General features: G+C 42.5%; 1 protein-coding gene across 1 annotated transcript in view; it reads left to right on the top strand.

Annotated features, from left to right (window-relative positions):
- The window catches only part of BUB1 (BUB1 mitotic checkpoint serine/threonine kinase), a 56,040-nt gene that overhangs the window by 10,357 nt on the left and 33,578 nt on the right, over nt 1-12,105 (top strand). Inside the window, exons 6-11 of the mRNA XM_025205718.1 lie at nt 2,017-2,060; nt 2,944-3,047; nt 5,905-5,954; nt 6,053-6,243; nt 9,020-9,186; nt 9,548-9,888. Of these exons, the coding sequence (XP_025061503.1) occupies nt 2,017-2,060; nt 2,944-3,047; nt 5,905-5,954; nt 6,053-6,243; nt 9,020-9,186; nt 9,548-9,888 (897 nt within the window). The remainder of the gene's footprint in view (nt 1-2,016; nt 2,061-2,943; nt 3,048-5,904; nt 5,955-6,052; nt 6,244-9,019; nt 9,187-9,547; nt 9,889-12,105) is intronic.

Consider the following 12,105-nt stretch of genomic DNA (forward strand, 5'->3'; position numbering starts at 1 on the left):
TGATGAAGACATTGAAGAGTATCGGTCCAAGGACCAATCAGTCGCTGAAGAGTATTGATCCGAGCCCACGTCCTTCCAGGTCAATACCGACCTGTCCACCACCACTCTCTGGGTACAACCCTCTAGCCAATTTGCCACCCACTGGACTATGTAATCGTCCAAGTCACAGCCTCTTAATTTGATCACCAGTATGGGGTGGGATACCATATCGAAGGCCTTCCTGAAGTCCAAGTAAACGATATCTACCCCTACTTCTGCATCCAGGTGTTTTGTAACCTGGTCATAAAAAGAGACTAGATTAGTCAGGCATGATCTACCTGCTATGAACCCATGCTGGTTTCCCCTCAGCATAATTTTTCCTGCTGGACTCTCACATATATGAGCCTTAATAATCTTTTCAAAGACTTTACCAAGGATGGAGGTAAAATGTTTCTAGCTTCATGTGTTCTAAGTTAAAGAACACCTACTTAAGGATGGGTGTGCTTCTTCAGATTCAGTATCTGTCTTGAAATCTTTGCTCCAGGTGGCAGTCTACGATGTTCTACCTTTTAGGACTGGGGTCAGCAACCTTTTATGAATGGTAGGCCACAACTTGTGACATGACTATGGTTGCAGGCCCCCAGTCCCTTCTGTAGTGCCCCAGCTGTCCCTGCCCCATACTGAAGGCTGCCCCTACTACAGCCTCTGCTTACTCTTGCCACCGTATGCCTCTGATTTCCGTCACACCAGCATGGGAAACAGAGACTGCACTAGTGGGGGTGAGAGAGCAGCCCTCAGCATGGGAGAGGAAGAGCTGGGGCAGCAGTAGGTGGCCTAGGTGCTGTGAAGCAGGTCAGGTGCCCTCCTCTGCTTGTGCACCTTTGTGGCCTAGTTCTTGCCCATGGGCTGTGGATTGCTGACTACTGTGCTAGGAGGTTAAAAACTGAAAAATAGTTCACTTCTTAATATCTGCTGTGAAGGATGGAATAATACTCATCTGCAGTAATGTAAAATGGGATTGTCCAACTTCTTGCTAATAAGTCTAGATGAAATTGTAGCTGTTTACTTGGGGGAGGACTGAGTTGGCTCATCTCAAAGATACAACCATAAGTGAATGGAAAGAGATGCTCTCCTTTCTCTGCTGAATGAATTTGAACCCTGAATGGAGTAACACCTCCCTGATACTTCTTTCTTGCAGCAGTGTTGCCAGCTTGGATACCTTTGTATGGCACTGCTTTAGTTATGGCCTGTATCTGCCATCCAGGCAGTTGGATGGTGCTGATTACATATTGGGGAAGGGGAGGAGCAAATATACATGATATAAAAAGTATCCCAGTGGAGAAACTAATTGTTTTAGTTTTTCTGAAATCCAGCTTGAATTAGAACCACTGTGAGCATTTAATCAGTATGGTGCTTAAGTATGCATATAACTTCAAGCACAAAAGTTGATTCTTCTGTAATTGGACTGCTGGCATGCTTGAAGTACATATATAAGCATGTGACTGACCTTTGTTGAATCAGGAACTATAAAAAAAAGAAAGAAAAAAAATCTGCATCTCCATTCTTCCAAGGCTGTTTTTGTTTCATCTTGTAATTTGCTTCACAAGCATTTCTAATACATGCAAAATCACAAGTTTTCCCCTCTAAACTAAGACATGCTATACAAGAATATATTGTAAGATTAAGTTACTCTTCCTGTCCTCCCTCTTTACATCTCTGCCACATAATTACTGCTGCCATAGCTGAAGTTATATGATCTTGTTACCATACACCCAAGGTGCACATGACTTCAAGGGTATATTTTAGACGTGGCAGTGATGTCTCTCACCAGTCAGATGACTGATAGTGTTCCATGAGAACTGTGGGCTGTGGAATGTTGGCCTCTAAGAATATGGGCATGCAGGATGTGTGCTCATGCAGTCATAACTCTTGTAACAAGCTTCCCTCTCTGTGAATTCTAGAGTTGTGTTTTTAAGTATGAACATCATACATGGAAGTCTAAGGGATTTTTTTTCCCCCTGTTTCTCTCCAATGTAGGCAGTTCCAGAGTTGCATATTTCAGAATTCTCCTCCGATCCAAGGTAAGACTAATGAAATATTCAATTATGGCTTCCTTCATGTTAATTTGAATAAATCCAAGATAGTGTTCTAGAAAGCTAAATTTGTATATATAAATAGCCACATCTCTCTTTAGGTCCTCTTTCTCCTAATGTCATGTTTCATTCATCAATGTTTGACCTTGCATAAGTAAACTGCTAAAGGCTTCCTCTTGTCAGTTAATTGGAAATATTTGCTGTCAGTACCCCTTCAGCTTCTAAGGGTTATGCAAGTAAGTATTACCATTATGCAATACAATGCATAAGATTGCAACTGCAACCTTTAAATAAGTTATCCAACAAAAGCTTCCATTCACATCCAATTAAACTACTGTAGTAAAACAACCAGAACTTGTTTTAAGACTTCCTCTATATAATAATATGGGAATGCTCCTGTTGGACGAATAAATGGAAACACTTCCTGTCAGTGGGTTTGTAGGTTGAAGAATAACAGGTGAGAAGCAAAGTTGCAGTTGTAACATGGCATCAGATATGCATCCAAAAGTCTAGAGATTCCTTTGTTAAAAAACCTCCATGCTAAAATATGCAGCTCCCTTAATTTGCTAGTTTTGATTGGGTCTCACATCATTGCAATTGAAAAGATAACTCGGGCCATAGGTTTTTCACTGAAGAATGCTATGTTGCTTTATTAATTGGAAGCTAATGATTTTAAGATAGCTTAGTTACTGGGGCACCCAATTTGAAAAACAGGTTCTTTCTCCCTTCCTTCTCCTTTCCTCTCCTAAGGAGGCCATCTAAGACTCACAGGTGAGCACTCTACTCAAGTCTGGATTTTTCCTACATATAGTAAAGACTATCTTTTTGTTATGTAGCTTTTACACTCACCAACTGTATTGTGTCCTTTTAGTATCTGCAGCTCAGCCTCTTCAGAATTCCCAGTCTACAAATCAAATGGCTCCTCCAAAAGATGTCCCTGACCCTGGTGATCAAGCATGTCTCATCAAAAATCAGGTAATTATAATAAAATATTTATATTTGAGAGAGATTATGGCTTGTTTTAGTGGTTGTGCCTTAAGCATGTAAATATGGGCTCAGGACTCCAAAGTCTGGGGATCATAAATTCCTTTTAGGACCTTAAACACCTATTGGGTGGAGAAATTGTATTCCATATTGTGAAAGTTCCCTGAGTTAAACCTTCCAATAAACATTCTATTTAGCATATATGGGTAGTAATAATGTCTTCAGTATATTTAATGAGCACCAAAACAGAAACAAGCCCTCTTAACTCCTGAATTTTCAAGTATCAGAAATACCAGCTAGCAGGCTGCATGCTTTTATACTTTCACCAGTTATATTCATCTTTTGCCATCTTGTAATTGCGGTCTTGTGATCTTTTAATGTGTGAATTTTTTGAAGTGTTGATAGACTGGACAGGGTGCAGGAAGAGCTACAAGAATTAACTGGAATATGTAAAAACTTGCATAGAGCGAGAACTAAAAAAAATTCTACCTAATTACTCAAAAACATTTAGGAAGTGATTTATTCCTGGTCCACAAGTACCTATGTGAAAAAGCTGTTAAAAGATTTCTTAACTCATCAGGCAAAGGCATAACAGGACCCAGTGGCAATGAGCCTGAAGTAGACAATTTAGGTTATGAATATGGTGTTATGAGCATGACTTACCATTTAGACCAGTGGTGCTTACCCTGTGGCCTGAAGGCTGGGCCATACCCATCCCCTGAAGCAGCTGGATCTGGCCCACGGCACAGGGGATCAGTGAGTAGGAAGCAGCTCGGCCTGATACATCCCCTGTCATGCACTGCACTGCTGATCAGCTCTGCTGCAGTCTCTCTCTGTCTCTCTCTCTGCCCTCCCTTCCCCTTTCTCTTTCCCCCTACCCCCACTGGAGAGTGGTGGTTCGCATTGCAGCTGAGTTGCAAGGACTCAGCCCGCTGCTCTAAAAGGCTGAGCACCACTGTATTACATGAATTCATGAAAGGATGCAGATATGATGGATTCTCCATCATTTGGAGTCTTCAGATCAAGACAGGATGCCCTAAAACTGCTCTGACTAAGCCTCAAGGCATGGGTTTGTAAAACTAAGCAAGTGATACTCCCGCTGTACTCAGTACCGGTGGAGTACTGCATCCAGTTCTGGACGCTGCATTTCAATAAGGACGTGGAAAAACTTGAGAGGATCCAGAAAAGAGCCACCCGTATGATCAGGGAGTTGCAAGGCAAGCCATACAAGGAAAGGCTGAGGGACCTGGGCCTCTTTAGCCTAAAGAAGAGATGGTTGAGAGGGGACTTGATAGTAGCTTACCACTATATCAGAGGAGTGCATCAGGAGCTCAGTGAACAGCTGTTCACTAGGGCACCCCTGGAGAAGACTAGGACCGATGGATACAAACTCCTGGAAGGCCGCTTCGGGCTTATTACCTTGAAAAACTCCTTCACAGTCAGGGTGTCCAGACTGCGAAATAAACTCCCTCCAGAGGTGGTGCAGTCACCTACACTGGAGGTTTCCAAGAGGAGAATGGACAGTCATTTCCCTGGGGTCACTTGACCTTCGTTGTCTTCCTGCCTAGAGTGGGGGGACTGGACCCAATCTCTGCAAGATCCCTTCCAGCCCCTAACAATCTATGAAATGCTGGGATGAGAAACATTGGAATGATTAGATGAAACTTCACCCAAATTGGACAATGGTGATCTATACCATTGTCTATAGTTAGTCTGTATTATAATGGGCTTGGTGCTATCTGCACTGATCAGCAAGTTATGCTGGAACATAACTGAGGACCAGGGATTCTGGTTTTCCGATTTTAAAAAAATTGCAAATTCTCTGATTTTTAAAAACCCCAAAATCCATTATTAAAATGGAAGGCCCCTCACTCCCACTCCCCCCCCCACCCCAACTCCCCAATCCCTCTAGCCCTGTCAGAAGGGTCCCCCAACTACCAGGGCTACAGGGCCAGGGACCTGGGTCTGCTGATGATCATCATTCACTTGCATTCACTCAACAGATTTTATCACTTTACAATTACAGTTTCAATGCAGTTTTAACAATGGTCCAGGGTGTAACTTCATTCTACAGGGAGTACATCCCTTAAGAGTTTGTATTTTATATTTTATACTTGTAAAGTGCCATGGTAAAGATGAGATAGATGAAATATGAAAGAAAATGCACTGTGAGAAACATAAAAATGCAATGCAAGGCAGTGAGGATCAAAGGCTACTGGGGACAGTAAGTGAATTAGCACCAGGATATATTTACAGTCTTTGCAGTGGCTATTTTAGTTCTCTTGTTTTCTTTATTGACACTGAGCTTAATCAAAATGTAGATGTAGTTTCTAGGTTTCTCCTACAGAAATCCACTTCAGCTTTCTGGCTTGCTTTGAGCCTTGCCACACCCATGCAATGTGTGTGCCAGGTCTCTGCCAATACTGAGAAGGAAAAGAAATGCACAAAATGGGGGTGGGGGAAGGTTGTAGGCAAGAAGGGGCTTCTGTTATATCAGTGTCCAGAAGGGAAATGTACAAAGGGGGCTTTCTGCTACACTTCTGGTCACAAGATGAATACCAGAGGGCAGGGCAGCTGTCAAGAGGTGGAGCTACCCATGCAGCCCTGACAGTTTACCAAAACTCGGTAAGCAGCCCTCCAGCTGAAATATTGCCCACCCCTGCCTTAAAGGTTGCTCGTCCCTGACCTTTCTTGTCTAAATGTTCTGTAACCTGTTCTTTTCTTGCACTGATCTGTGCTCATTTCCTTGGTTGGAATTACAGTCTCTCTTTGCCTCTTGATTACTGAGCTGGAACATCATTCGTTATGATTGTCAATGGTGTTGGTGTGTTTTCCCTCCTTTTTTTAGGGTTCAGTGCTTGCTGGAACTCGCTGTTCTTCTGGTGAAGTAGAAAAAGTGTAAGTAGAACAAGTATAGACTCAATCATACTTGATTTATTTTTCAAACGTATTAATTCTTTGCAATTAACTTGAACACTTTCTTGCTTCCCCTATAGAGAATATGTTACATATATTTCCAAGTCTGCAGTTCTTCCAAAGCCATCTTCAGCCTCCAGTGGATATGAGCAGGTTGCTATGTATAATAAAAGCCAGCTTGTTTGTGAAGGCTCAGAACTCTCTTTCGAAGAACTAAGAGCCAAGCGTTATTTCAAGAAATATGAACGACTGAGAAGACAAAAAGAACAGGGTATTTCTCAATCTCCTTCCTTTTAGTCATGTCTCAAAACCTCATCTTGATAGAAAGTTAGCAGCTGGTCATTTCATTTCTTTTTCATTGTTGTCTTGTTCATTGTTCAGCACATCAGAATTAGGTCCCTGGGGGTCTGGCACACTGTCCCTGCCTGGCCCCCTGTGCTGAGATTGGGCATCTCATTCAGCAAGCAGGGCCTGGGGCTCCCTATGGGTCTGGAAATCTGGTGTTGCAAGAGCAATCCTACTGTTCTCCCACTGCCAAATTTCCAGACCCATGGAGAGCTCTACAGGCTGGATGACACAAGGTCACAAGCCAGTTCTGGCCTGTGGGCTGGGGATTGAACACCCCTGGTTTAGTAGATTGTATTTCATAATATTGCCAGTGAATAGAATATGCAGTACAGAATATTTTTGGCAGGGTGGGTTGGGGAGGGACGTATAGCAGATGTTCCCCCCCTTGCCTGCTTGGGGGAGGGAACACCACCTCTTTAGATATGGACAAATGATTAAATTATTATGAATTAAAGGGGGGCAAGGATTTGCTTTGTCAGCTGTTCTGTGGTAACCATCAGTTTGAATGTACTTATCCTGTAGTAAGTGAAAATTAACCTGCAGTAAATAGCCTGTCCCTGTTTCACTGAGGTTAAGATACTATGGTTTAGTTTTTCAACACTCAGGAGTGTGCCAGTGAGCAGTTACCACAAAGCAGCTGACATGTACTAAGTCCCTTTTTAACTCATCGCAATTTTGTTTTTTGTCCATAACTTTTTCCTGATATGGTGGTAGGAATTGGTACTTGAAACAACTGGCTACTCCTTACCTTGGTCTCTGCTGATATATCTGTGGTATTGATGACACTGACGGAAGCCTGGGGGCATTGTATAAATTAACTTCTGTATTCTCTTTAGCTTGTTCATTTTTAAATGTATGGTTAAGTTTTTCTTTTTGGATCTTACACTTAAGAGTAAAAAATATCCAGCTCAAGCCTACAAATACATAGGCACCATAGAGTAATAGCATGCATTACTTTTCACCTACACTGTTTACCCCAAGTAACAGTGTTCCGCAGCAAAAAAGCGACACCTAGAGAACTTTAATTTTGCCTTTTGATATGCTGTGCAAAACCCAAAAATATAAATCCTACCTTTTTCTTGGGATATAGGAAACAATTACCTTTGTAAGGAATAAGTCAGCTTACTGATACTTGCTTACTAATAGCAACATAAAGGCAGTTCACAAATCAGTGTTACAAAACTCCTGTAAATTCACAAAGGAAAAATATCTAAACATAAATCTATATTTCCCATGCTTCTGGGCCGTCCTGATTGCCCCCACTTTCTACTACATATCAAGGTGTTTTTAAGCCTCCATCAGAAGTATTGGGTGTTGGCTACAGCCAAGCCTGGAGACTGACTGGAGTGTGCCAGTGTTCTTGCTGGGATCAAAGCTGGAGGTTCCTGGCTAGAGTCTTGTCCTTCTGCTCAGGGTCAGACCAATTGCCATATATGGGGCCAGGAAGGAATTTTACCAAGTGGTCAGACTGGTACAGACTGTAGGGGTTTTGCCTTCCTCTGTAGTGGGAACATGGACCTCTACCTGGGATATCTTGAGCATATATTGACAACATTTTATAAAAGCAGGACATTGGCTGCTGTTCCTCTGCTTTACCTGTGGTAGTTTAGGGCAGTGGTTGTCAATTGGGGGTATGCGTACCCCTAGGGGTACTTAAAAAGATCCTAGGGGTTACTCAGACTTAATGTGGCTGATAAATGCCACGTACATGTACACAGCTGCAGCACAGTACACAGGTGGGCAGGAGAGCAGCTGGGTCTGGCTGGTAAGTATGTTGTGAGGGAAGGCGGGGGGGCGGTCAGGTTGAGGCTCCAGCAGTGGGGGCAAGGGCTGCCCAGATGGGGTGGGACACCAGACTGAGCCACGTGAGGGACGGCTCTCACTGCTGTGCACACCCCGAGAGGGCGTGGGGGGCATGTGCCCCCAGATCTGCATAAGACAGGGCGGGATGCTGCTACAGACTGGGGCCTGGGCTGCACCAGGCTCTTCCCAGCAGGGGCTGGGCCGAGCTGCACTCCGGGTAGACAGCGGTGCTGGGAGGGGGCTACGGGAGGGGCTGTAGCCACCCCAAAATTTGCCATAGCTCCCCTGCAATAGCTGTCTCCCAGTGGTGCCACCCACCCTTAGCACAGCCTGGCAGAGTGCGGGACAGAGCCATGGCTTGTCTGGGGGGCAGGGGGAGGGAGGTGGCAGCTCCTGCTGCTGCGTGTATGCGTGGGAGGGCACTGGGGCATGTGCCCCCGAATGTGCACAGGGCAGGCTGGATGCCACGGCTGGTGGGGCTGTGTTGGGCTCTTCCTGGTGAGGGCTGGGCCGAGCTGCACTCAGGCCAGGCAGCGGTGTTGCTGGGAAGGAGCTACAGGGGGTCTGCAGCCACTCCCCAATTTGCTGTAGGCCCACCCTGTAGCCACCTAGTTGACTGGATGTCATCTTGTGAAAATTGGCTGGCTATTGTTGAGCAATTTGTAGTAGGGCTAGCTTGAGAAGCTGATGTGCATAGCTCTATGTTTTTGTTCTAATTCTTTGTCTTTTTTAGATTTGCAGAGTCATTATTACTTGCCTTTGGCTACTGCAGTTGTCTGTAAAATAAATAAAATCAGATAAATAAGCTGTTATGTTGAAGTTTCTAATATTTGCAATGTGAAAAACGTCTATAAAATGTGCCTGCTCTTCTTCTTGTATTATGTTTTTCCCTTTAGAAAAAGAGGAAGAAGACTATGCAAAGAGAAAAGAATCTGCCCTTCTTGAGCTACAACTCCTCCATCAGAAATTTGAACAGCTTAATGGGCTGTTAACGTTAAAAGATCCAGTGGAAACAAAGTTGGAAGAAGCATCTGCATTGCAGACTGTGTCCACTAGAACAGAGGTAAATATGTACTGTAGTCAGCAGTAGCATTCGTTATCGAGTAGCAAACTAACTTTACAATTGAATCATAGTCTAAATGGATTCAGTTAAACTTAACTTGGAAATCAAGATTAGTGCAAGTATTTTGCGCTCTCATATATTGAAAATCATGTCAGATGCATACAACTTTGGTTTAAAGAACATTTAAAAACACTCCCATAAGGAAAAGTTACCATTTTATGGAAAACATGGGTTTTCTTCTTTTTCTCCCCCCTGAATGATTTGTGTTAATAAAAATATAAAACAAACAAACACGGACCTTGGTTTTCAAGATTCTAATAGTGTATTTTAAAACTTTTTTTTTTTTTTTTTACTTGCAAAGCTTCATCCAGCTGTTGTGCCCTATGCATCTCTACCACAAGACTGGGCAGTAGCTCATCCAACTACAAATCTGCAAACCTCATGGTGTTTGGGGCCAGACCAGTTGCCGCCAAGTACTTCAGCAGCTCTTAGTCCTGTGCCACAACCAGTTAAAGCTATTGGCCATCAGACTACCCTGTCCTCCTTAATGGAAGCAGCAGACAATAAAGATGCAAGCAAAGCTACACTGGATCTTGGAGAACTTCAGAATGGTCTACTACAACTTGACATCAACAGCAGTGCTGTGTCTCTTCCCACTCAGGAGCATTCTAACTTCACCCATGGTCATGACATTGTACAGCAGTATGTACAAGTGGACTTTAAGTCTTGCTTCAGTTACTCAGCACTCTTGATAGCTGGACTACAGAATTCTAGCTAGGAATTCACGAAGCCAAATCTGTTTTATTCTATATGTGGAAACTACATTTAATTTGACTGAGACAATTGATACGCCTGTAAGGGAGGCCATGCAGTTAGCTTCTCTTGCTCTTATGCTAATCTGAATTAACATGTTTAGTATACAATTGGCTTCTCTTGCAACCTAAGCTTATCTTCATACCTCTCACCTTAATTCCCTAGTGAGGATTCCATTTGCGGAGGCTGAATCCAATATAAAATACTATTTTAAGGGGTGGCCATTAGCAGAAGACCTTTTTCTATTTTCTTTTTGTTTGTTTTTTTTTTTTTTTCACAGACCCCAATTTTTATAAGTCTTCAGATGAACAAAACTTTATCTTATTTACAGTATTCAGTTAAATTTAACTCTTCCAGTTCTGTTTTAATTTGGAAAACCATATCTTCTCACATATAACATGCCACAGAATATAATACACACCTTGAAGAAAAAGCATCTTTCCTGGTAGTAACCAAGTAGCAGCAACTAGAGAGCAGGACTTGCTCATTTTTCTGCTTCCTCTGAGTTGTGTGTAGAGTTTACTTTCACTTGTGCCTGTAACAGGCAGAAACTTTCTTACTGTTTCTCACATAACACATGCTATGGTTTCCAGGAGCTGTTTTTTGGGGAAACCAGTACGTGTTGTATGCAATAAATTTTAGTACTGTTTCCTTTCTGGCTAAGCCTACATGAAGTTGTAGTATTCATGATGACAATGCCACAGTGACCATTTTACAACTTAATTGGTTAGTCACCTTTAAAGTCACAGAACCCTTTCATATCACTTTTGCTGCAGAACCCCTACCCCTGGCTCCCCAGGCCATGTGAACTGATGGGGAGCTAGGCGACCCAACACACCTATGGCAGATGCTGTTACCCCCCAATCTCTGGAACCCCTAATGACCTGTTGCAGAACTCCAGGGTCCCACAGTTTGAAAGCCACTTAGCTAGAGAATTAAGAAAGGAGAAACATTAAAAAGACTTTTCGTGGGCTGTTGAAAGAAACTAGCAGAATTGTCATTGAATTTGGCATAACTTTAATAAAGCTTGATCCCTCATCTAAGGAAACATTCCATAAGACACCAAAATTTGTATTCCCCAGAAGGGTTCACCACTACCCCTGTAGGTTTTATTTTAGAAATTTTGAGTGAATGTTCCCTAATATAGGTTTTATGAATATCTGACATTTTTATACAGTCTAGAAACCTGATTTTAATATGAGGCATTGTTATAAAATCCAAGCCATATAAAATATCAATGGATATTTATACAAATGAAATTCTATCCATGAAGTTCTACAATTGCAATAGAAAAGCTTGGAAGATCATAACATTATACATGTGTTGTATAGTAGATTATAAGTATTATATTACAATTCTCCAGGTCTTCTTGCACTGTATTGACCTCCAGTTCAAGTTCATAGCTGTCTTGTAAATTGGACTCTGGTTCCCCTCTTTATAGGACCCAGGGTTTTTTTTGTAGTACTGCAAAAGCAAAGTCCTGCGTAGTACTGCAAAAGCACAGGCCTGCTGAAGCATGCTCCCTGTATTCTAATACTGTATTTTTCTCATAAAACATTTGCCTGTCCTCCCAAAATCTGCCCTCTAAAATTTGGGTGTATGTATTAAGCAGGAAGCTGATCTGCTTGGGATAGAAGGACCCTGCTTTGATTCCTGCTTCACAATGCATCAGCTGTTGCATTACTATTCAGGCAGCTGAGGGAGTCAATTGACTTAATGGCTTATTGTTTTTCACTCCAGAGCTATTAAAGACTGTCTCTTCTTTTTAATGGTCTTTATTATATACCACTAATCCATCTAACCTTTCTTAGGGCGGTTTTGCTGTCTGTTAGCTACTCGTAGTTTCTCTCCTATTTCACAGACTCTTTAGGTCTTTTCAAAATCATATATCTACCCATGGAGACCAGTCTTCAGCAGCAGCTAGGGTTTCAGCTTTAGTTATGCACGAAAGGAAGAATGATTCAGCTGAAGATTAGGCCCTGTCCTTGCTCTATGCTGCCATAGCTCTGGAAAAAATGTTTTCCTCCATTCTACCTTTCAAAAATAAAGTGGATTATGTTCTGGGGTATGTTATATGTGAGAAAATATGATATTCTATGGGGTTGC

Source organism: Alligator sinensis, unplaced genomic scaffold (genome assembly GCF_000455745.1).
Source record: "Alligator sinensis unplaced genomic scaffold, ASM45574v1 scaffold794_1, whole genome shotgun sequence".
Taxonomy (NCBI): domain Eukaryota; kingdom Metazoa; phylum Chordata; order Crocodylia; family Alligatoridae; genus Alligator; species Alligator sinensis.